The sequence below is a fragment of the Uloborus diversus genome, chromosome 8 (assembly GCF_026930045.1).
Source record: "Uloborus diversus isolate 005 chromosome 8, Udiv.v.3.1, whole genome shotgun sequence".
Classification (NCBI taxonomy): Eukaryota; Metazoa; Arthropoda; class Arachnida; order Araneae; family Uloboridae; genus Uloborus; species Uloborus diversus.
In genome coordinates this window covers 130,142,741-130,164,830 of record NC_072738.1, presented here as the reverse complement: position 1 = coordinate 130,164,830, position 22,090 = coordinate 130,142,741, and the positions used below count along the sequence as shown (strand labels likewise).

The window sequence follows — 22,090 nt, the reverse complement described above, 5'->3', positions numbered from 1 at the left end:
GCTCCTCGCCAAGGAGAAAACTTGATTCTTCTGCGCATGCGCGTCCGAGCTAAATCAACGTCGTGAATGGCCACGCCGGCATTCACTTGAATTTATTTCAGCGTCAAGCCGAGGAGCGACGTCGGAGATCGGCCATTCGCTCCTAGGAAACCAGGGATTTACATGGGCAAAGAATATCTGTGGCCAAAAATATCTCGAAAATAAAATGCGCTCGAGTAAACAGATTTAAAAATATTTGAAGTGTGCAGGGTAGTCTAACGACGAAAATGATCGCTGAAGCACGATTTCATTTTCAACAATTCATTATATCATTCAAAATTAACATTTGGCTCATGTGCAGTACCCAGGGAGCACACTTCGTTTTATAAACGTTATAAAATGCTTGTTAACGTTGTTATAACCATTTAAAAACTCTATGAAACGTTTAAATGTTACGTGTGCTAACTGGGTAAAAACATTATTTTTTACATCTAATTTTAAAAAGCTAGGAAAGCTTTTATGACTCGGCTCCATTTTTGGGGAGCGGGGGGGGGGGGATGTGAAAGATGGAGCAGTAATCCAGTCGATGAACATGTCTAACCAATGGGCAAACGAAACATTTTCTAGTCATTGGACACGTGGGATTTATTTAATCCTAGATTTAATGGAGGCTCTCTTGTAGTCTCTTTATTTCGTTGTCGTCTCAAGTTTTATCTGAAAAACTCGAGTCCCAAGAGACCGGCAAAAACCTTCGAGTTGTTGGTAGCTCGACTTATGGGTCCCCCACTGCTTTCTCAAGAGTTAGGTACCCAACGAAAACTTCGAGGTAGAGAAATATTCGAGTTGTGAGGCATCGAATTATCGTGCGATGACCTCACTTTTCCTTTGTTTTCATGAGTTTCTAGTTTCCTATCTTTTTATTTTAAATTTTCAATTTTTTTTTTCAAATATTTTTTTTCCTCTATAACTAATTTTTCTTTTCTTTTTTTAACTCCATAAATGAAAGTTACTGTTGCCTATTCACTCAGTAAAAAATCTTTTGAAATCTTTTTTTTTTAAACACTCGATATTGATTTAAGTCCGTTCTCTCTCTCTGGTTGGGCAACCCTTTTTATGTTTGAGACACCGGGTGCTTGGCGATAACAGGAACCTGGAGTCAGTATAGAAACTAATTTGACTCATTCACTTAACTATTCTGTGCAAATATGTGTTTTAGCACGTTTACGCGCCTTCACATTGATAGATCTATATATTCAACTCTCTCTGTTTCCTTTAGAAATCTTCCTCATGATCAACCCAAGATTATCATTCCCAAAACCATTTTTCGCAAGAAAATCACTACAAACAACCAAGTCACCGAGGGACCATTTCCGGTGGATTACTTGGACGAAGATTTTGACTTCGCACTATTTATCTTTCCAACTGAGTCCGCCATCAACAATCAACGTTCGTTTGATCGTCAAAAAGAATGGAGAAAAAAGTGCGAACAAAAGTGGAACAAAATGTCCCGCCTGAGAAAACTTTTCAAAAAGTAAGTCGTTTTCAAAATTTTCATAAAGTTACTCGACAACTTTCCTGTCTGCATTTTATCCCACCATTCCGCTACTTTCTTTCTATATATGTTTTTAACTTCATTTTTCAAAGTAATCAACCCTTGCGTTTGGTACGGTTGAAAAAGCCCTCTGTTATGTATATCAGTGTTATAACTTTAAGACGGAGAGGTAATAAAAGAACAATGCATTGTAACCATATACAAAGAAACCATGCAAGAAAAAAAAAGAAAAACGAGAAGTCTTTTCAAGAAGTAGTTGCTAAAATCTCCGTAATGAGATTAATTAGTATTTAAAAGATATTAATGTATTGGAAAGGGTTCAAAGGCGGGCTACAAGGCTAATAAATGGACTTTCTCATTTAGACTGTTGCTGGTCGTCACTTTTGTATTTGTATTTGTATAAGTCTAACAAATAGCTCAAGGATTTTGCATTTCGTCAATTTCTTTTGTATAATTTGAATCTCAAAAGCCTATTTAACTTCTGTAGTCTGCCTCACCATGGTTAGCACTCGGCAAACTACAAATATTAATTCTTTTATGTGCGTCCCGCTAGCAAAATTGTAAGCAAGGTTGTTTAGCAACTCTGCCAATCGATTTGGGAATGGATTTGCCTGAAAACGATACCAAGAATAGTGGGGTGGTCTACAAATTTCTTCTTTTTTGTTGCCCTAAAACGTTATTGTATTAAATCTGAGCATGACTAACTAAAGTCTTTTTTAAAATTTGTAGATTCATATACAAACACAAAAAACCAGATAGTGTCTGGGACGCCTGGATTAAAATGTAAGAAAAGGCGAAGATCTCAAATCAACAGGCGACTATGACTACTGACTATGACAACTGACTGAGACAACTGACTGCGACAACTGACTACGACAACTGACTACGACAACTGATTGAGACCACTGACTGAGACAACTGATTGAGACCACTGACTGAGGCAACTGATTACAACTCCTGACTACGACAACTGTCTTTGACTACTGACTGAGACTTTACAGACTAAGACTTTATAGAGACTGTGACATGATCACTGAAGATGCAATGTGGTGAACTCTTATTTTCCCCTGTGATGGCTGCTTTCTAGTTCAAACCAAAGATCTCTCTTCTTTCTCCCGTGAGCAAAAAAAAATTAAAAGACCCCCTCCGATGCAAAAGATATCTTACAAAAAACACTGTTTTGGATCAAAAAGCTTCAATTGTAAAGATTCTCATTTTATTTATTTTTTTACTCTTTCAGATAATAAACCTATTTTAATTTGGCAATTGTTTTTCGTTTCCTTGTTATTGAACTTAATCTTTCCTAAAGTTGGTCATTAATAAAATAATTTTCTCTTAAATTTAAGTCACAAATTTTCGATCTTCATCATTTATCTGCACCAACAGTTTTAAATGCACTATTTTAAAGTGCTTGTTGCTAAGAACTTATTTTTTCTTTCCTCTATTTAGCCCAACATTTTCATAAAGAGGTGGGGTGAGAGGGGATTGGCCATAAATACTGTCCAACCACGGATTGTATGGAATTTTCAAACGTCCAGATAAGACGAATCTATCTCAATGAGGGGGAAAAGTAATTTGATGCCAGTATTCCGCTCATTTGAATGAGACTCTGCTTCTGCAAAAGCTGGCATCGCTAAAATATAATAGATTCGTCCATTTCCGGCTGTAAAACGGATGTTTGTCTTTCCACACAATCCATAAATCTAGATTGCTAACTTCATAAGTGTTTCACTATGTGGTGAAATATCATGTGCCAATGACAAAATTTATCTACAAAACGGAGTTGATATGTTTGTCTGAAATCTGCATTGCATTAAAATTATTCGCAGTTTTTTTTTTTTTTTTTTGAATCTTGCTTCTTACTTTTCTCCTCGCCCAATCTGTGAAAGTGGTGGAGTTGTGGAAATATTTGATATCAAAGTTCGTCGGGCTTACACATTTAAGATGGGCTAAATCATATTGACCATGTAGAAAATATCCGACTTTCTGAAAGTAGATGCCATTTTTTCTTTCTTTTTGTTGCCTCTCTAGATCAAAAACTACTGCATGAATTGGTGAAAGTTTCATTAAAAGTGACAAAATGAAAAACGTATTTTAAAGGAATTCAGTTCAATATCTTTGGTATACGAAGTTTTTTTTAATTATCTATATGAATCATAATAACCGCATCTAAAGTTTAAAACATATAAAGAAAGTTCTGGGTAGAATATCCAATGCAAAAGATATTGCGAGAAGCAAATAAATAAATCGAAACTAAAAAAGCATCAATAAGATGCGAAAAGATTCACAGTCTTCAAAATAAATATATGAATAAGCAAATAATAAAATACGAAACACCAGTAAGCAATGAATCACGTGACTCGCTATCTACCTATTATAATGTCGAGATTGTGAAACGTGAAGCCACTCCACAATGAAATCAATAAGCAATCTTTTCCTTCACGGGAAAAAAAAAAGAGGGAATGAGAAAGTACATTTAAGAGAAAATGGCTTTAGAGGTAAAATTTAAGTGTGGCACACTGCAGCCTTCCCACCTTTGTTTGACGTTTCATCGACGTCAACATTTTATCAGTAATTTCACAGTAGCGGATTTCAGAGGTGGGACAGGGGCCCAGAGCCGTGTCCAAGGGGAGGGTTTTAGGGGTTAAACCCCTCCCATTGGGGAAAAAATAATAAAAAAACCAAGTGAAGAAAAGTGCACAGCTGGCTTAAAACTAACTTTAATGTTAAATTTTGTGTACAGCATTTTTTAAATCATATTTTGAAAATCAGTGGTGGAGGAACCGTTAAATGGGCTGTCAAACAAAGCATTCACTGTGTTTAATACTGCTTTTCATAAGGAGATTATGATGACTTGGTCGTTTCACAAAAAGAGATGAATGTTGCCGCTATGAAGATGCATTGTAATCTCGTTTTGGCAATGTAATTTGCATATGCAATGAACCCTTTCTTATTTAGTCTGCTTGTCTTAGAATATAAATCCTGAATGCATAGTATGTTACAAAAGAAATTGTGAATTTGTTTATAGTACTTGTTGCAATGTACCGCGCAGTAAACAGATAATAAAGTTTGAATCTAAACAAGAAATAAAATGAATAAATACTGAAACTACTAGCACAGCCAGAATTGGCCTTCTGGAAGATGGGTTTCATAACTGTCCTTACATGTACAGTCCAGCCTCGTTTATCCAGACTAACTGGGCCCTAAAGCAATCCGAATAAACGAAAATCCGCATAGTTCGAGTAATAAGCAAAAAACATTCTCAAATAAGCAGACTTATCTTTTACTACAGCAAAAAAAAACAATGTTTTCTACCAAAAACCTTCATAGTAACATTTCTCACAAATACTTCATCATTCATGGTTCAGCTGCGGTGGTTTCGGACTGACGCTTCAAGTACGCCATATTGTTTGTTAAATGAGTACTATACTTTATTGTATGTTGTATGCAAGAGTTCTACATTTAATCGAGACAAAACCGGAATATATGACGTATTTAGATGTAGTTTCGTTCTTGCAATCATAGTTTAAAATAATTGTTAAAGTAAATATGTTTTTGTTTAACTTGACAAATTTGATTTGAATAAACCGGAGATCCGGATAAACAAGGTTCTACTGCATATAAAATGCAATAATTGAATTTTTCGTATTAGCCACCCCCCTCCCTTCCTCCCCACTAGGCCCATAAATGTGACCATTTAACAGAAATGAAATATTTGACATACTAACACACTTGACAATGAGTTATAGGTATTTGTTGTGTTTTCCTGACAATGCAGGTAAGAATTATTAAACATTGAACCCAAAACCCCTCCCTTTATGAGATCCTGGACACGGGCCTGGTGAGCACCCCTGAGTAAGGAGTGGTAAGAACACAAGTGAGTGAATGAAATAACAGAGGGAATTATTCAAATCTTTGATTTGTAGATGAAAAAAATAATAATAATAACAGGATAAAGATGCTGTTATAAGATAACAACTGATAAAATTGTTAACTCACAAGATATTAAAGTTCAGTGCTCATCAAAGATTCAGCTATATAGATGTTAAATAACTAAGCTAGAGCTTCGACTTCAAAATCCAAATTGTAATCTTTTTTTTTTTTTTTTTTTTTTAATCAAAATATTTTTTTGAGCAAACGATGACAAATCATGAAACAACGAAGAAGTTAGTGTTAATTTATTCTGAAAATAAAGATACTATCTTTTGTGAAACGTACTAAGCATTCAAGACAAATCTTGGTTCCTGTTAATTCGCCATTTTCTATCATTATGTTTTCCTTCATATGTCCATATCATTTTTCAGTAATTCATCTGCGATGCCATTTGTTTCAACACTTCAAAGAATAAAAGAGAACATGTTTTATGAAACCCTGAAAAAATAATAACCATACTCTATTAATAGATAAAATTTAAATAAATATACATATTGTGAATATTATTTAACTTGGTCTTGTGTGAATCGTTTGACCCAAGAGCAGTACTTGAGCCATGAACGATGTACAAAATTAAATAATATAAGCAGAGGCGCATCGAACTAAAATTTTTGGGAGGAGGAAAATCTAATTTTACCGAATGATAAAGCACGAGATTACACGCATATCATACATACGTAGAAAACAATTTTAAAAATTAAAAAAAAAAGAACATTTAAGTTGCAATATTATCTCCAAATTTGTCGAATAAGACATTTTTTGGGAGAACACTGTGACATCCCATCAGGGCGCCCCTGAATGTGAAACGTCGTCATTTCTTCATAAGCTTGACAGTTTAAATTTCAGGAACACTTTTTTGTGTGTTTTTGAGTCAAGGAAATTTTGCTTCTTTTAGAGGGGAGGGGCGGCAGAGTTCAAATCTGCCTAGAATGGCATGGAGCTAAATTCGGCCCAGGTTATTTGTTGGTCTTACCAAAAATGAGTGAGTCAGGACTTACCTGGTTCTCGCATCAAGGCCCTCAACTGACTCTTCTTCCAATCCTGCAAACTATGCTTCCAAGGAAAAATACTTCTCTCCCCTCCCCCCTGCCATTTACAGCAGTATTCTAAAGACCTTCTTATTTTTAGACCAACTAGGAAAAAGGAAAAAAAAAAACGGCGAGGGGGGAGGAGAAGTAGGAGGGTGTTGGACGTACGTGATAACCTGATCTGCAACTTTTTGAAATTTATTATTTTAAGGTTATTTTCAAAAGTAATTCAGATATTTTCCAAAAATTACGCAATCTTTGGAAAGTTCGAGAATCCTCCCCTGAAAGGCAAAACGCAATTGGGCCATTCCACGACAAAGCCGCCATCTCCCCCCTCCCCCCTTTGACCTCTTATATATTTCATCAAAAAGTAATAATTTTAAAAGGAATTGATCAAATTGTTTTCCAAATAAATCACACATTCGTTTGTGATTTCTTAAGCAACAAAATTTTGTTCATTACCATTTTAAATTATTCTTTTTAATGAAATATGTAAGGTGCCACGTGCGGGGAAACAAGATTGGTTTCCCAGCAATGGTCCAATTTCAGGTTGTCTAGTCTTTGGAGACGTTTAGAAGTAAAGAGTGGTTAGGGATAGCCCTTCGAATGTTCTCAAAATTGCAATCTTAAAGGCACAATTTCAGACAATTTTTGGTAGTAACCTTAATGAAATGACGGTGGTTCGGGGACCCTCCTCCAGAAATGTTTTGAAATTGATGTCCGAAAAACGCCTAAATAAATGCGTTTTTAGGACATCAATTTTCCATTATTATTCCAACCAAACAACTAAATCTTATTTTAAATTTCTTGCTGGGGACAAGAGTGAAGGAGAGGTACATTTTGAAGATCCTTCTTTTCAGATTTAAAAAAGGGGGAGGGGAGTGAAAGAAAGAGAGGAGAACTTAATTTGCTTAGTAATAATCTGCATCTGTTAAAAAAATTAAATTTCAAGATTTCTCTTTGAAAGAATTGAGATTTTCTTCCCAACATTATTTGCTTTTCTTTTCGTTAAAATAACTTCACTTTCCCCCAAGACACGTTCTTTTCTTGAGCATAAGGGGTACGGATATCTTGACCCCATCTGAACTCCCTCGCCTGGTGCCCCTTAACGTAGGATTCCCAAACTGTAATGATTCGCGGCACCCTTTGAAAAATTAGAATTTTCTCACGGTATTCTAGTCTAGTTCTATATACATGTCAGAAAATCGCCCGCCAAGGTATGACGGGTGAAAATTGCTTCTGCATTTGAACGAAGTCATTGCCTGCTTGGCAAGTTGCCAGTTTGGTTTTGGTATCTTGGTGGTTTGATATAGCACTGCCAAGTTAACTGGAGTTTCAACTGAACTCCAGTAGGTAGCCTTCATTGTTGACCATTTTTTTTCGTTTCTTCATTCCCCTGAAATGACAGTCTTAGCAGTAAAACAGTTAAGTTACCGGATCGAGTTCAGCCTTGACACAATAAAGGCTTTCCCTGCATTTGAAACATTACCAAAACATGTTATCAAATTATTATGCCGTGGCACGAGTTTCGTTGTTGAAACACGCGTGTTACTCGATCATCGGTTGTTATATATATGAGGATCGTAATTCAACAGAAACAAAATAAATGCCTTAGTTTGATTCGGGGAAAGGGGCAAGGGGGGGAGTCAACCGCCCTCGCACTTTTTTCATTATTAAAGATTTTTTAGACTTCGGTTTCGGAAAATTTCCGTAGGAGAACACGCTTCCTTCTTTTTGTACAATCTTCCAAGAGGACATAAATTTGTGTTATTATAAGGTACCAACTTCGGGATTTTTTTATAGGAAGCGAACTCGTTTCTCCCTAACATCAGTAAAAATATGTAAAAATGCGTGTTTAAACCTCCAATTAAGAAACAAATTCGGGAGTAGTCCTCTGCTTTTTCCCTTGAAGTCGCCGAAGAACCTAAAATTGATGTTTTATGGCTTTACCAATTCCAAAAGATTTACCGCGGAGAACTCATTCTTTCCTCATTAAGTTATTCAAAGTTATTCTGAAATAGGGGTTTTTAAAACAATTCAAGCCTGCAAAATTTTCGGGAAAGAACCACAGAACGCCTTGCCCTCAGTTTGCTAAAGTTCGCCTAAGCTTGCTTTTTTAAGACACCGCAGTTTAGGGAATATTTTTGGGAGTTACCTTTACATCACTAAAGACGTTTCATTTCATGAAAAAAAAAAAAAAATTTCGCCTCTTTCCCCTCCCCCAAACTAGGGGCAGGGGCACCAAAGCCCGTGCTTCTCGGCCTTACGCTTAAATGAGGCCCGACGATGGACACTTTTAGCGGCACTCCTCACCCTCATGTCTTCGATTTTTTTTTCCAGATTTTTTTTTGGGGGGGGGGGGAGAGCAGGACCCCTCATGGTTTCTAATTCACGGTTTGGCAACGATCCCTTCAGCTGTCGTGTTTTGACCAACAATTCTTTGTTATTAGTAGTGGTAAAAAAAACTCGTTTCATTTAAAGATTACTGGACTTCATATCCATACTGAACATGTTTAGGGCTTATACAGACTTATGAATGCATGAAAAATGCTGAGAAAGGGAAAAGGAAAAAGAGAATTTGAGTTTTTACCATATTTCTAATAAGGAAACAAAGTGGCTTAAAACCATGAAAGTACGAAGAGATGAATGAGAGTATTTCGTATATTAAATGAATCGTTCATCATTCCTTTTTGACGTTTTTTAGTTACAAACTTACAAAAAATACCTTTTTTAAATAGAAAGAAGAGTTTACAAACAGCAAGTGTTATTATACGATGTAGTACTGGATTCTCGTTTGCTACAGTTCCCACAATGCACTGCAGTTACGTTTTATACCTGCAGTGACGTCAAGTGAATAGGGTCCATTCAGCGTGAATTGAATTCTAGCTCAGTGACTTATCTCAATTTGTTTATATCAGGATATAAACTACTAAACTAAATCTATTCGTAGACCGATTTAAAAAAAAAATAAAAAAAGTAAGAAATCTTGAATTTTAAAAATAATTCTCATGATTGCAATCAATGTTTCAATTTATTTTTTTGGCAGAAATTAATTTTTTAAAGCAAAGTGTAAACGAACTTGACGGCTTACAGAAAACATTTTGTTTTCATCTAATATCGCTCCGTCGTAATATTAATTCCTGATTGCAGACGTCACCGGGTTTGACATTTTTCGAAATCACAAGTATATTATTTTCGTTCAATACTTTAATTTTTCTTTAAAAAGTAGAATTGTGCGATTGTTTTACTTGAATGATTACTTCTGTATTGAACTTTCTATCTGTGTAATAGAAACAACTTTATCCTGTGACTGAAAATGAATAGAATGGGGTCAAATTTACATCTCACATAGAACTATTAATGTCTTGTTCTAAAGAAAAAAATTAAGCATTGAAACATAGTAGCAAACTTAACATTTAAAGTTTAAAATGTTAGTCCTTATCGCTCAATGTAAAAGTGAATGCATGAAGGTAAACTTAATTTAAACTACACGCAAAATACTACAGCCTGATTTTGATACCCAGAGACTGCAGTTTCGTCTTTGTAATGGGCTTGTTAGTCTGGAATAGTCTATAACCGAGCTAGAGACAGATGATTAACAGACTCTCGCTTACTAGTATGCTAAATTATTTTTAGCTACCAGTAAATTCCTAATCTCTGAGGCTTCAATTGAAGGAGAACATATGCCTCATGGTTATTGATTATGTCAAACTGATGAGTCCAAAACTAGAATGAAACTGCAATCTCTGGATGTCATAACCGGGCAGTCAGTATTGTGCATACAGTTTTACTCCTTCCCTGGCTAATTGGCTGCAACTTTCTGTGATTTGAACTATTTATGTTTACATTTAAAAAATACAAATTTTATCAATTATTTTCTTCACTCATTATGTGTTTTTGTGTGAGTCTAGTTTGATAAATTGAGATTTTCCTTCCATCACCATTTCAGCAATATTTTTTATTTTGGCTACATTAGCACCTTGGTTTTGGCTTTGAACAATTTGGTGACAACTTAAAAGTATGCCAAGGCCAAGAGTCTTAGTTATCAAAATCTCTCAGCTTTTTATCTCACTTAGTTTTAATGTTCTTTTTTTTCCAGGGGAAGACTCGATGAATATCTGCCACCATTTTCATTCAGATTGTTTTGGATGGAGCTCTTTTTTATGTTTCAAGACTCATATTTTTGTAACTAATAATGAAGAAGAAAAAGCATCTGCAAGCTGAAACCGTACCAATCAAATTTTGCACAAATTATATTTTCAAAATCAGTAAAAGTTCCATATAGCTGACGTTCACTCATAGCTGCATCATCAAGTAAGAAATTATTGGTAACGCTAACATACAATTTAGTTTTGAAATCTAGTGTCATATTTATATTTTTCTTTATGGAATTTTAACTACAAATGTTTTTTTTTTTTTGGAAGGCTAGTGTTTTATATTACTAGGTAAAGTAGGTAATAATAATAATACAGTAGAGCTTCACTGATCAGAATTAACTGGGAATGGTGCCTGTTTTGGGTTGCTAGATATCAAGTTAAACCTAAAATTTTAATAATAGGGTCATTTTACAGTATTTTTGACATTTATGTAGAATCCGTAACATGACCTTTTTTTCCCATAACTTTTTAATTTACTTTTTGATTAGCAAATTATTTTATTTTGAGCTTTTCCTACCAACAAACCAACTCAAATTAAAATAATTCGCAAATCAAACGGTAAATTAAAAAGTTATGGCAAAAAAGGTCACGTTATGGACTCTACACAAATGTCAAAAAATACCGTGAAATGCCTAGGTATGTCAGAAAAATATAAAGAGTATTTAGTACTTCTATGAGGTAAGCGATAAAAGCTCCTGGCTTAAGAATGTTTTTGATAGAATGATTTTTTTTTAGCATCATTGATATGGAAAGTGCTATGCCACTTAGAAATCAGTTTGACTTGGTATCCCACATGCGGTGTGTGATATTTTAGACAGTTTTATCCTTATGTTGAATTGTGATCAAATTCTGTATGATTCTGTCTGAAATCAATTTCTGTATGTTGCTGAAAAAATCACCCTCGGAAACTTCCACATTGTGATGAAAAAAATCTTAAGTTTACAAATACAAGTGACGCAAACATTTTCATGAGCATTGTGCAACAGTTGAAGGCAGAGATTGATCCAGGTTTTATTTTTTGCTTCCCCATTTGGTAAAGAAAAACTTTTGGTTAATTTTTCTTATTTTTGTGAAAAAGAAATTATGATCGTGAATTCCCATTTTTTTCCCTTTAAAAAAGTAATATCAGGTAAAAACTTAAATGTATACTATGTTTTTTTTTCCTCGAAAAATCTGGTATAATGTTGAATAATATTATAATATTCTTCCAAGCAATAAAAATATTGAAAAAAGGTAGAGTGAATTCCCGATTATCGCCGGTCAGATTATCCACGGATTCTTTGACATTTTTTTTTTAAACTTGTGATTATGTTGTTCGCTTTTAGATTTTACATATATTTTTAATATTCAATGTTAGTAGATGCAATGTAGCAATGTTTTTAGTTATAATTTGAATGAATGTGTGGGTGTCAATATTGTTTATCTATTGCATACACTAAGTATCGCTTTTTACCTATTCGGATTTTCCGCGGTTATCGTACCACCCTATTCCATGGATAATCAAGAGTTTACTGTATTTAGGTACACAAAAATCGATTCACAGAGTGAAAAAATCTTCATTTTTGTGTCAGTAGGACACCCTGTGAAATATATATATAATTTAGAAATATTTGGTCATCAAAGCAAAATAAACCAGCCAAAATATTAGCGGTAATTTCTGCATTGTTGTAAAATAAGTTTATGGTTTAAAGGCTGCTTTTATGATGCAAATTTTTGTGAAAGGAGCTGCTTTTTATTTCTTCTATATCTAATATATATAAGAAAGTATTGGATTCGTGCAAATTTTCGAATTTCGAATTTTGACGGATTCGAACGTTTTGAGGTGTGCTGAGTCCATTTCGACTATTTTTGGAAAATGTCTGTCTGTGTGTGTGTGTGTTACGTCTGTGTGTGACCAGTTTTTTGTGGCCGCTCTACAGCAGAAACTACCGCATGAAATCGAACAAAATTTGGTACACATATGTGCCGCTATGTGAACTTGTGCCCATTGGTTTTTGGCGCGAATCCCTCCAAGGGGGGTGGAGCAATGGGACGTTTTTTGAGTTACGCGTGCTTGCTATTCCTCAGGAAGTAACTGGCGGAATCAAACAAAATTTGGTCCATATGTTGCCATTAACAGGAACAGGTGCTGATTCAATTTTGGTGTCAATAACTCAAACGGGGGTTGAGCTATAGAACGTTTTTTGTCGTCAATTGTGACTGCTGTATCTCAAGAAATAATGAACGGAATGAAAGAAAAATTTATTGGCAAGTAGCCCTTAGTGGGTATAAGAGCTGATTTTATTTTGGTGTCAACTGCTAAAAAGGGCGTAGCGCAATCACCCGTTCTTTTTTTCCATTGTGAGTGCCCTATCTCAAGAAGTAATGCTGCGTTCTGGTTGAAATTTGGAATATATGTGAATCCATATGTAAACAGGCTTTGGTTCAATTTGGACCCCAATTGCTCCAAGAGGTGTTGATTTATTTTATTTTTTTTTTTTGCGAATTAAAATAGCTTTATTAATGCAACAATAGGAAAGATAAATCGTAATAGATTGTCGTCTGCGTATTTCTCGTGATTTTAATTGTATGGAAATGATCGGAAATATTATCTCAATGATTTAAAATTTTTAACTGTTGCCATCTTACGTTTGTTGATAAATAAAATATTTTTAATTAATTTAAGCAAGGCTTTTAAAATAACTTTTATTTTTCGCTTTTTGCTTTGCTTTTGCAATAATTCAGACATTGGAATGGTCGTCAAGTTTTTTCATGTGAAATTTTGTTTTTGTTGGGAATATTGATTCCTCATCAAGCATGGGGAGGGATCATAAAAAAAAATATATATATATATAGAAGAAAGTTTCGTGATGGCCACAACATACTAGTTTGATGTGGAATTTTGTGTAAGGGGCTGCTTTTACGATGGGGGCTTTTGTGAAGGGGCAGCAAAGCGGACCCAATTAGGGTCTGGATTGACCCCTGGAAGTTAACATTTGGATTGGACGGTTTTTGTCGTTAGAAATAATAATGATAACAGTAATAATAAAATATACATTTGGAGGGATACAACCTTTTTGCATTGAAGGTTCACTAACATTGCAGGAGCACTACTGTACGGTCGTATAAAAGCCTTCATTTGGAAAAATCTGGATTGGCAACTGTCCCCCATCTCCTCCTTTCTGGCTTCGAAAAACTAATCTTTTTTATGCATTTTCAAAAAATAAGTAATAATATGTATTGAATACTTACCCTTTGCTCCATGGAAGAATTCTAAAAAGGATGAGCCTGGCCACTTGTGCTGATCTTAGTTAACATATCAAAAAAGCTATGTTTCTCCTGATTTTTTTTAGCAAAGTTTATTATAAAGTAGAGATCTGTTTGTTTCTTTGAAACTAGGAAAATTATGGGAAAATTTACTCTAAAAAAAGGGGGAGGAATGCTGAGTAGCATCCTGGCTTTAATTCCTTTATGTTGAACAAAACATTGGAATCAGTACACCTCAAATTTTTCAGCATAGTTTTGTACATTTATCTTGTAAAATTAGTTTTGTTCAGGTAATATATGTCTGTTTATATCTAATAGGCATGGGAAATGTTGAAATGCATGAATTAGAGCCTGTAAGAGATGATGAAAGAGAGGAGCTAGACTTGAGTGTTGCAGTTGATTACAAAGGATTTTGTAAGGTATTATATGTTTTATGGTGTGTTTTTTTAAATTTATGTGTATAAAATATATGTTAATTTTTTTTCCAATGAATTTTCCAATTTCTTTACCATTTCTTTTTGTCACAGTTAAAATCTGATTCACTGTTTATAACTGCTTTGTGTTGCATAACAACCAAAATAAGTGTACAAAATTATTCCACCAATAATGTCTTATTCCAGTTTAATACCTAATTTAATCCTTAATGTTTTTATGTAGAGAGATCCTATTTTAGTTAAATTACTTAATTTTAAGTTCATTAATAAAATTTTATCCAGTTAAGCTTGTTTTAAGAAATATTTATTTAATTTCTAAAAACTGTAGGTCCTTTGTTTTAAATATTTATTAAAATAATATTATAAATGAACCACATTATTGACAAAGATGGTCAATAATTTTAATCCAAAACCAGGCTTTGTGCATTCCTTGAAACTCCTCTAATACTCCTTCCTTTAAGATTTTTCTTTTTTTTTTTAAAGAGCCCTTCAAACTCCTGAATTTTGATGCTCTTTCGAAATTCTACCATATTTAATTTAAGACTAGATAATCTTCCTCTATAACAGTCATTCAAAGCATATCAATTTTTTTTTTTTTTTTTTTTTTTTTTTTGTGTGTGTTTCCAACTAAACAAATATTGCAACTCTTATTAGGTCTCCGAATCTCCACCCTGTATAAGTAAACTAAATATTAATTGGGTTTTTGGAGCTACTATTTCGAAAAATTCTGTAAGAGTGTTCTAGATCCTATTCCTTTCCTTATGTCATCAAAAATGGCCTGCAATTGCATTTGAAGAACTTCAATGTAAAAAAAATCAGGGAGAGCCCCAGAAATTTCCCTTATTTCCCTAGCATCATTGACGATTGCATAAACTTTTGTTTTTGGAATCCCTTCCCTTCTCCTTAATGTTGCCAAATAAGACCTGTAAATGCATTTGTAAGACAGAACCATTTACAACAGAAACCAAGTTCAAAATGTTAACTTAGGACTAACTCAAATGCTAACTGAAACCTCCTCACTTTCCAGTATAAGCAAAGATCATTTAAAACTTCATTTTTGGAACAGCAATTTCAAATTTTTCTGAGAGGCAGTTTGAATCCCATCTTTTCTCTAAAATCATCTCTGATTTCCAACAGTTTTATAGGACTCCAATTCGAATAAATTTTGGAAAGATTCCTTGAATCAAAACCTTTATTGGTATTTCCTTACAATGGTGACATCCTTACAGCTGTCTTTTTTCCAATATAGATAATTGTACACTATAATTCTTGGATAGGCAACTGGGCAACGAATTGTAAAGGGTCATTCGGAAATTTGCAACTCTTCCTAGAAATCACTCGGTGTAATTCATGATAAAAAGAGATTATTGCGCAAAATCCCTCACAATTCATCGCCTATCCAAGAATTGTTGAAATTGAAGTTATTAGATTGCTGATATCTTTTTATATTTTTAAGATATTGAACTAGAATTTTATTATGAGTCGGGAGACTTACTTAAGCATTAAATTATGAAAGTTATAGGTTGCTATTTTTTGTGCATGCACAGTGAAAATTTAATTGCTTGAAATATTCATATTTTGTTAAATTTTCAACATTTTGATTTTAAATGTTAGTACTGTCAGGCCTGCTTAATCAGGTAGCGGATAAACAAATACCCCGCTTACGAATACGAATAAAACCTCCCGGAACCACAGTGTTAAAGATCCCCGCTTTATTGAATAATTTCCCTGGATAATTGAATAATACTGATCATCATTCGCAAATATTTTTGCTGAAATGTTTTTAGAATAAATTAAGTAAGAACAGTTATTAACGTATCAATAAAAGTAATATTTTCTGTTGACAAGGGACAAGAAAAACAACATTCATATTCTATTCAAATCATTTCCACTATTCTTTTATCTTTGCCATTACAAAAAAAAGGTAGCGCAATCTATAATAATAATACCACAAAGAAATATACACACTTTAGACAATAATAAATTGATAAATACTAAATGTAAAATACTGCAGACAAAAGGGGGGAGACTCAGAAATATGTTCCCAAAAGACTTTGAGCAAGCAACCCACTGTTATGGAATTTTTAAAAAAATAATGTACTAAATAAAGGTGCCAAAACAAAGATTTCATAACTCAAGTTGTAAGTTACTTATTACAATTTTCATACATACTTGTAACATATATATACTAATTATTAAACTATTTTGTTAACTTAGCTTATTTCAAACACTTTTTGCCAATAATGTTAGTTAATTCATTTATATAGCAACTGCTTTATTATTATTCAGGGGTCTGGCCAGAGGATATTTGGGTCCATTAACGGACCCTTCACAAAAATCCGATCAACCAAAACGGACCTTTCACATAATCCCGATCAAACAAAACGGGCCTTTCACAAAATCCCGATCAAACAAAACGGACCCTTCACAAAATTCTGATAAACAAGATCGGATCTGTCACAAATTATTTATTGAAAGAGCAAATCTGAAAGCAAAATAACGCATATTTCTGTGCATAAACCGATAATTTTTGGAACCTTTTTTTAAGTCAAATTAGAGGAATCAGCTTACAGTCGGATCCTGCTACAACGTGATCCGACTTACGCGAAATGGCTGTAACGCGAGTTTTTCATGAGTAATGAATTTTTTAGTGCGGACACAAATTACTCGCCTGCAACATGAAATTTTTCGGAAAAGAGCGGCGTAGAGTTAGAATGGGCTTTGTTGACACTAAATATTGGTTTTGTGAATGGACTTTCATACCTTTAGCATCACTGAAAGTGGACGTTCACCCACTGTATTAGTCTAAACAACGCTTTGCTTTAGTTTATACAAATAACCGCTCCGATTCTTAACTTTTTTTTTTCATATTACATATGAACGTTAATAAAATACATTCTGATCCCGCTGCATAAACCTTCTTCATTTTTTAAATTATAAATATATTTACTATATCTATACTGTTAAGTGCTATAGTAATACTGTAGTGTACATACTGTAAGTACCCCATACTGCTTTATTTTAAGTTTCTCTCCCCCATTAATCATTGATTTTGTGCTAAATTACAAAATTTTATGTCAAATAATAATGCTTTTTCTAAAATACAGAAAATGTCGGTTCTTTGTAAAAGACACTGCAATATATAGTTAATAAATGGTTTGAAACAATATGAGGAATGTGTACAAACGTCTGAAACAATTGGGTATGCTTATAAAAAATTACTAAACATACCTTGTTCCACAACGCGAAATTCCGACTTACGCCAGTTGTCTTGGAACGCATCCCTCCTGTAATCCCTCGCATAAGTCGGGACTGGACTGTATACAAAATCAGCTAATTTTGAAAAAAAGAAAGAAAAAATCGGCACTCTTGTGATGCTCCTGCAAGTGATAAATAATTGCTACTGTCAAATAAATATAATGGTTGTTTGTTTTATCACAGCTAATTAGCAGCGGTGTTGTAAACTTTTCTGAAAAGGCATTGGTAAGCACCACTTTTCTCCACTCATGATTTAATAAACAATAATAATATATATCTGCGAAATGAACTTAGAACTGCAAAGGGATAGTAAGGGTGAGGAAAAAATATGATCGCTTCAGATAGGGTTACCAACTTCAAAACTATCACCACTTAGCGTCTGGTCTGGCGTTGAACCTTTAATAATGACTTGATTAGAAAATATTCTCATCATTTTGTGGGCTTGTCAATATTTGCGTTTTTGGGGTGCGCAATGTTTAATTTGGGAGAAAATTATATGTGTTTTGATTTTTGGATGCTAACAAGGATGATTAACTTTAAATAAACTCTTTTAATTACCGTTTTTTTTTTCTTTAGATGTCTACATTTTGAAAAATGCAATCTTTTAACATCCGATATGAGAATCATATTTTGTTCTTTATTCAAGCTAACTTGGCTTATTAGGATTCAAATAAATGAAAAGTCTCTTTGTTTCTGTTAGAACTCTCATTTCAAGTTTTTAAAGCAAAATTCCATTTTCTGTTATGAGTCAAAAATTAAAATGCTGACTAGATGGTTTATTTTATTTTATTATTTTTTTTGGGGGGGGGGGGGGTCAACTGTGTTCAGATATTAATGATATGTTATCATAGGACTCTAAAATGCAATTTAAAATAATTTTATCAAAAATATTTCTTTTACAAGCCGTTTTTATACTTTTGATGCCTTCACTTTGAGAATTGCGATCTCTTTGCATCCGCTATGGGAATCCGATTTTTCGAATTTTTGATGATTATTGCGCTTTGTTAAGAGGTAAACAATTGAAATATCTTTTTATTTTTGTTAAAATCACGGAATTTATAAGTTTTAAACGAAATTCTGTGCTTTTTAAGAGTGTCTTGGGTCAAAACGTTGAATGCTGAACCCTATTCTGAATTTTGTTTTATTTATTTCTATTTTTGTTACATTTATTTTAAATACTGTACAGAAATATATCTAGTATAATTTAACATAATGCAGAATGGTAGATAAATATTGATACTTGAAAGAGCGATGCCCCCCCCCCCCCCCCCCCCGCCAAATATCAGGAAAAAAAATCCAGAATGATTTTCTCGTCATAGAAGAGGAAAACACTCAACTTTAAGCAGGGGTCTGGCCAGAGGAAATTTGGGTCCGTTAACGGACCCTTCACAAAAATCTGATCAACCAAAACGGACCTTTCACAAAATCCCGACCAACCAAAACGGACCTTTCACAAAATCCCGATCAGCCAAAACGGACCTTTCACAAAATCCCGATCAACCAAAACGGACCCTTCACAAAATTCTGACAAACAAAAACGGATCTTTCACAAATTGTTTATTGGAAGAGCAAATCTCAAGTCAAAATAACGCAGCATATTTCCAACGATGATGTTTGGAACCTTTTTTAAAGTTTAATTAGAGATATTAACTTATACAAAATCTGCTAATTTTGCAAAAGAAAAAAAAGGCGCTCTTATGAGGCTCCTGCAAGCGATAAATAACTACTAAGGCCAAATAAATATAATGCTTGTTGTTGATTTCTATGAAAGAAATTAACAGCTGAAAGTCAGTTTGGTTTATAATTTTGCTTGTTTGTTTTATGCAGCGGTGTTGTTGCAAACTTCTCTGAAAAAGTTAATCGTAAGCACTTTTCTCCCTGCTCATGATTTAATAAACAATAATATACAGAGAAATGAACTTAGAACTGCAAAGGATAGTTGGGGGAGGGATGTGATCGCTTCAGATAGGATTACCAACTTTAAACTTATCGCCACTTAGCGTTTGGCGGGGTGATGTTTAATTGATATTTTGGAAGAAAGTTATATGGGTTTGAATTTTCGAAGCTAAAAAGGATAATTAATTTTAAATGGACTCTTTTTCATTGTTTTTTTCTTTAGATGTCTACATTTTGAAAAGCGCAATCTTTTTAGATTCGATATGAGAATCCTACTTTATTCTTTTTTGAAGCTAACTTCGCTTTATTAGGATGCAAATAAATGAAAAGTCTCTTTATTTTTGTAACAACGCTCATTTTAAGTTTTTAAAGCGGAATTCCATTTTCTTTTATGAGTCAAAAATTTAAATGCGGAATCGATGGTTTATTTTTTATTTATTTATTTATTTTGATTCAACTGTGTCCAGACATTAATGAAGTGTTTATCATAGGACTCTAAAGTGCAATTCTAAAATAATTTTATGAGAAATATTTATTTTACAAGCCGTTTTCGTACTTTTGATGTTTTTACTTTGAGGATTGCGATCTGTTTGCATCCGCTATAGGAATCTGATTTTTCAAATTTTCGATGTTTAGTACGCTTTGTTAAGAGGTAAAGAATTAAAATATTTGTTTATTTTTGTAAAAATCATGGAGTTTATAAATTTTAAGCGAAATTTTGTCTTTTTTAACAATGTCTTGGTTCAAAAAGTTAAATGCTGAACCCCTGCCTGAATTTCTTTATTACAATTCTTTTAAATACTATACATATAACATTTTTAGTATAATTTAACATAATGTAGAATGGTAAATAAATATTAATACTTGAGGGATACCCATCTCCCAAAGAGCGATGCCGCCCTCCCATACTCGAAAAACACTCAAGAATGATATTCCCAACAGAAAAGAGGGAAAACACTCAACATTAAGTGTCAATGATGAAGTTTGCGCCATCTCAAAATTCAAAAATTTAATTTTTACAAAAAAAAATTTTTGCAAAATTTGATTTTTTACAAAATTGATTTTTTACAAAAATAAATGATTTTTCACAAAAAACGGACCTTGTGAAAAATCCTGGACAGACGCCTGCTTTAAGTTTAATTGATGCAGTTTGTGGCATCTCTAAATTCTAAAATTTCGTTTTAACAATTTTTTTTTTTTTTTGCGAAATTTTTTGATTTTTTACAAAATTAATTCATTTTTCACAAAATTAATTCATTTTTCACAAAATTATTTGATTTTTCACAAAAAACGGACCTTGTGAAAAATCCTGGACAGACCCCTGTTATTACGTTTTAAGCTAAATGTTGTCATTTTAGAAAGGTAAGCAAAATTTCCCCACTTGATGAAATACCCTGCTGAATTGAATAATATTTCTTGGCACCAACATTATTTGATTAAGCGGGGCAGACAGTATTATGTTTCTCTTGCGCGCTGTCAAATATTTAGAAATCTTACCTATCTACGATTGCAGGTTGCAGGAATGAATCTTCTTTGTTCAAAAGAAAAAAAAAGTTGAACTTTTTTTTAACATAATAATGTTCATTACATTTCATTTTCCTTTTCTTTAATAACGTTTGTATGTTCAAAAATTGGGGCAAACCTTTCTCGATTTTTTTCAAAAAGTAGGGGCTCAAATTATACGCCGGTTTTCGATTTTTACGAATTTCCCACTTAGAAGTTAGGGAGCCAATTTATATGCGAAATCGACTTAAACGCGAGTATTTATGGTAAATGTGTCTTATGTACTTAAAGCAAAATTTTTTTAACCTCAATTTTCTTTCTTCTAGCATATTAATGGAGAATACTCTTACAAGTGCTTGACTGAACTACCTCAAACTATAACAAATTCTATCTCTCTTCATGAAAGAATTAATTTATCTTTCAACTGTCTCACAACTCTACCTGCTGAATTGCCTCTTAGATTACCTCATTTGTCATTCATGAATCTCAGTTATAACAAAATATCTTCACTCCCTGACAGCATTGGGCTGTTGTTTCACTTGAAAGAACTTTTACTAGCACATAATTGTTTGAAATCTATTCCTTTAAATCTTACTCGTTTGGTGAAACTTCAAAAAATAGATTTGTCATATAATAACTTGGAAGAGTTGCCTGAAACCATCGGTGAAATGGAATCCTTAAAGAAGCTCAATGTTGCCAATAACAATCTAACATACTTGCCAAAATCTTTGGGCTTCAGTGACACTATTGAAAGTTTACTTGCGGGATCAAACTACTGTGAATCACAGCCACCACAACATGTGTGTGATAGTGGATCTGCACAGACAATAAAATTTCTAAAGCAGCTAGCTTCTGGCAAAGTTTTAACTAAGATTGAGAAGAAAATCAATGTTTTTCCTAGAGTTCATGGAAATGTAGTACAAACATCAATTCCTAATGCTGATTCTGCTCGTGCACAATATGTTCAAGCTCAAACAGAAACAATGAACACTGCTAGTCGTATACGAACACCTTTGTTGCCTCCATATGATGCTACACAGCTCCACCCTGGCGAACTGAGAGATAGAATAATAGGTATTAGCTTTGAATCTTTGTTAGTTAATG

At 33.5% G+C, this 22,090-nt stretch overlaps 1 protein-coding gene across 1 annotated transcript in view; it reads left to right on the top strand.

Annotated features, from left to right (window-relative positions):
- The first annotated feature begins 10,591 nt into the window (after nt 1-10,591).
- The window catches only part of LOC129227505 (uncharacterized), a 50,712-nt gene continuing 39,213 nt past the window's right edge, over nt 10,592-22,090 (top strand). Inside the window, exons 1-3 of the mRNA XM_054862081.1 lie at nt 10,592-10,806; nt 14,214-14,314; nt 21,313-22,060. Coding sequence (XP_054718056.1) covers nt 14,216-14,314; nt 21,313-22,060 — 847 coding nt within the window. The 5' untranslated portion in view covers nt 10,592-10,806; nt 14,214-14,215. The remainder of the gene's footprint in view (nt 10,807-14,213; nt 14,315-21,312; nt 22,061-22,090) is intronic.